Source organism: Pteropus vampyrus, unplaced genomic scaffold (assembly GCF_000151845.1).
Source record: "Pteropus vampyrus isolate Shadow unplaced genomic scaffold, Pvam_2.0 Scaffold48, whole genome shotgun sequence".
Taxonomy (NCBI): Eukaryota; Metazoa; Chordata; class Mammalia; order Chiroptera; family Pteropodidae; genus Pteropus; species Pteropus vampyrus.
Genome location: NW_011888829.1, coordinates 355572 through 357267, shown reverse-complemented (window position 1 = coordinate 357267; position 1696 = coordinate 355572). Strand labels below are relative to the sequence as shown.

Here is a 1696-nt window from a genome sequence, read left to right as displayed (position 1 = left end):
TCCAGCTGGTGTCTGCAAACACACGAGCACAGTGAGAATGGCTCCAGCTCTGCGTGGCCGCCTCCCGACACTTAGGGGCTCCGACACTTAGGGGCCAAGGCCTGATAAACTCAGAAACCCCCTTTGTGAGGTTTCCCAGGCCGCCTCCTTAGTTGTCACAGAAGATCCTTAGGAAAAGCTCCACGGGCTCCAATAGATAGTGCCTGACAGCTCCAAGGAACACATTCCCCTTCTCATGGGAAACAGGCAGAAGTAAACAGACCGTGACTAACGCCTATTGTTCTGGAGCAAGGTATGCTAACTGCAGCGGCTGTGAGGAGGGGTAACTTGGAGGACCCAGATTCCCTGCTTCAAGCTGCTCTTTGTTTAGAAATCACGCTTGCTTGCTTGCTTGCTTGCTTGCTTGCTTGCTTTGTAAAAGAGTAAGAGAAAGCTTACCCCTCAATGTCTCAAATAACGGAAAACGATAATTACTGGATGTCACTAAGGGCTCATAATTTCTACACCAAGTAATAAATAAAAAGCTCAAACTCTCTTCTCTTCCCACCCCCACCCCGCTCGAGCTGCCAGAGACTTGGCTTTGGGCGGCCCCGTCAACTGACTCCCAAACCCAGGAAGATGCACTGAGGCCTTGGACCATTTGGACCACGGAGAATCCTGCCTTCCAATTGAGCGCTGCAGGGACTATGGTTCAATGCTGATTTGCTGCTCCATTGCTGACTGTCTTTTCTGTCTGCCTGCAAGAAATGCTACACTTGAACCAAGATCTAAAGAAAAACTCCCTACCAAGTTAGAGTCCCTCTGACAACAAGCTTGTTTCAGGATCCCGTCCCCTGACAGCCTAAGATGTCCCTGACTGATGGAACAGAACAGGCGATAATACGGAACACAGAATGTGACCGCAGCCATCAGTACGAATTGGCAGTCCTTGCATAAATGTTAAAACAGCTGTTGCATGAAAGCCTCAAAATGTAAACATACTACAGATTTTGCAATAAACAAGGCTGATCATCAAACCGCAAGACCGAGATAAACCGAATGGTATTGAAACAAGGCTGAGGATGCCGGAAGGTTAGCTTGGGCTTCGAAGATGATGCAAAAGGGGACCTGCCTGGTGCTCTTACCTACAAAAATGCGTAAGAAACTAGCGCACGGAAGGAAAGGTAGGCCAAGCGGCTCTGGAAACTGTCCAAGAGACGTGACATCGTAAAAACTGCAGAACGACCGGCAGGATACGTGCTATTGATCTGAAGCTGCAGGCTGCAGGGCCAGACGGAGGGTTCCCCGGCAGGACCGGAGACACTGCGCTGTCCTGAAGCCCGCAGCCCCTTCGCTGACACACCGGCTGAGTGACCATGCAGGTGCCCGCAGCGGCCCGGCCTTCCCCGCCACACCCGGCGACAAGGCTCCCAGCAGAAGAATCAGAGAAGCTTCTGAGCGACGATCACACTTCATCGCACCGGTGTGTCCTCTACTGGTCTGAACCAGTCTGTCTCTGACTTTGCAAATACACCAAAAATGGCCTTCCCGTGGACTGCTGGTGCAAGGGCAAACGGACACCACCTTTCCGAAGGGTCACTTGCAATTTGCGTCAAATCGTCCACTGTGTATATACCCTCCAACTCAGTGGTTCCAGTGAACCGCGGCCTAACGAGCTGTAGACGGATATGAACAACCACTGACCCGCTGGGACATC

At 51.6% G+C, this 1696-nt stretch overlaps 1 protein-coding gene across 1 annotated transcript in view; it reads right to left on the bottom strand.

Moving 5' to 3' along the window:
• Window positions 1-1696, bottom strand: part of KIAA1147 (KIAA1147 ortholog) — a 27366-nt gene that overhangs the window by 14693 nt on the left and 10977 nt on the right. The window contains exon 3 of the mRNA XM_011359552.2: window positions 7-12. Within this exon, the coding sequence (XP_011357854.2) occupies window positions 7-12 (6 nt within the window). The remainder of the gene's footprint in view (window positions 1-6; window positions 13-1696) is intronic.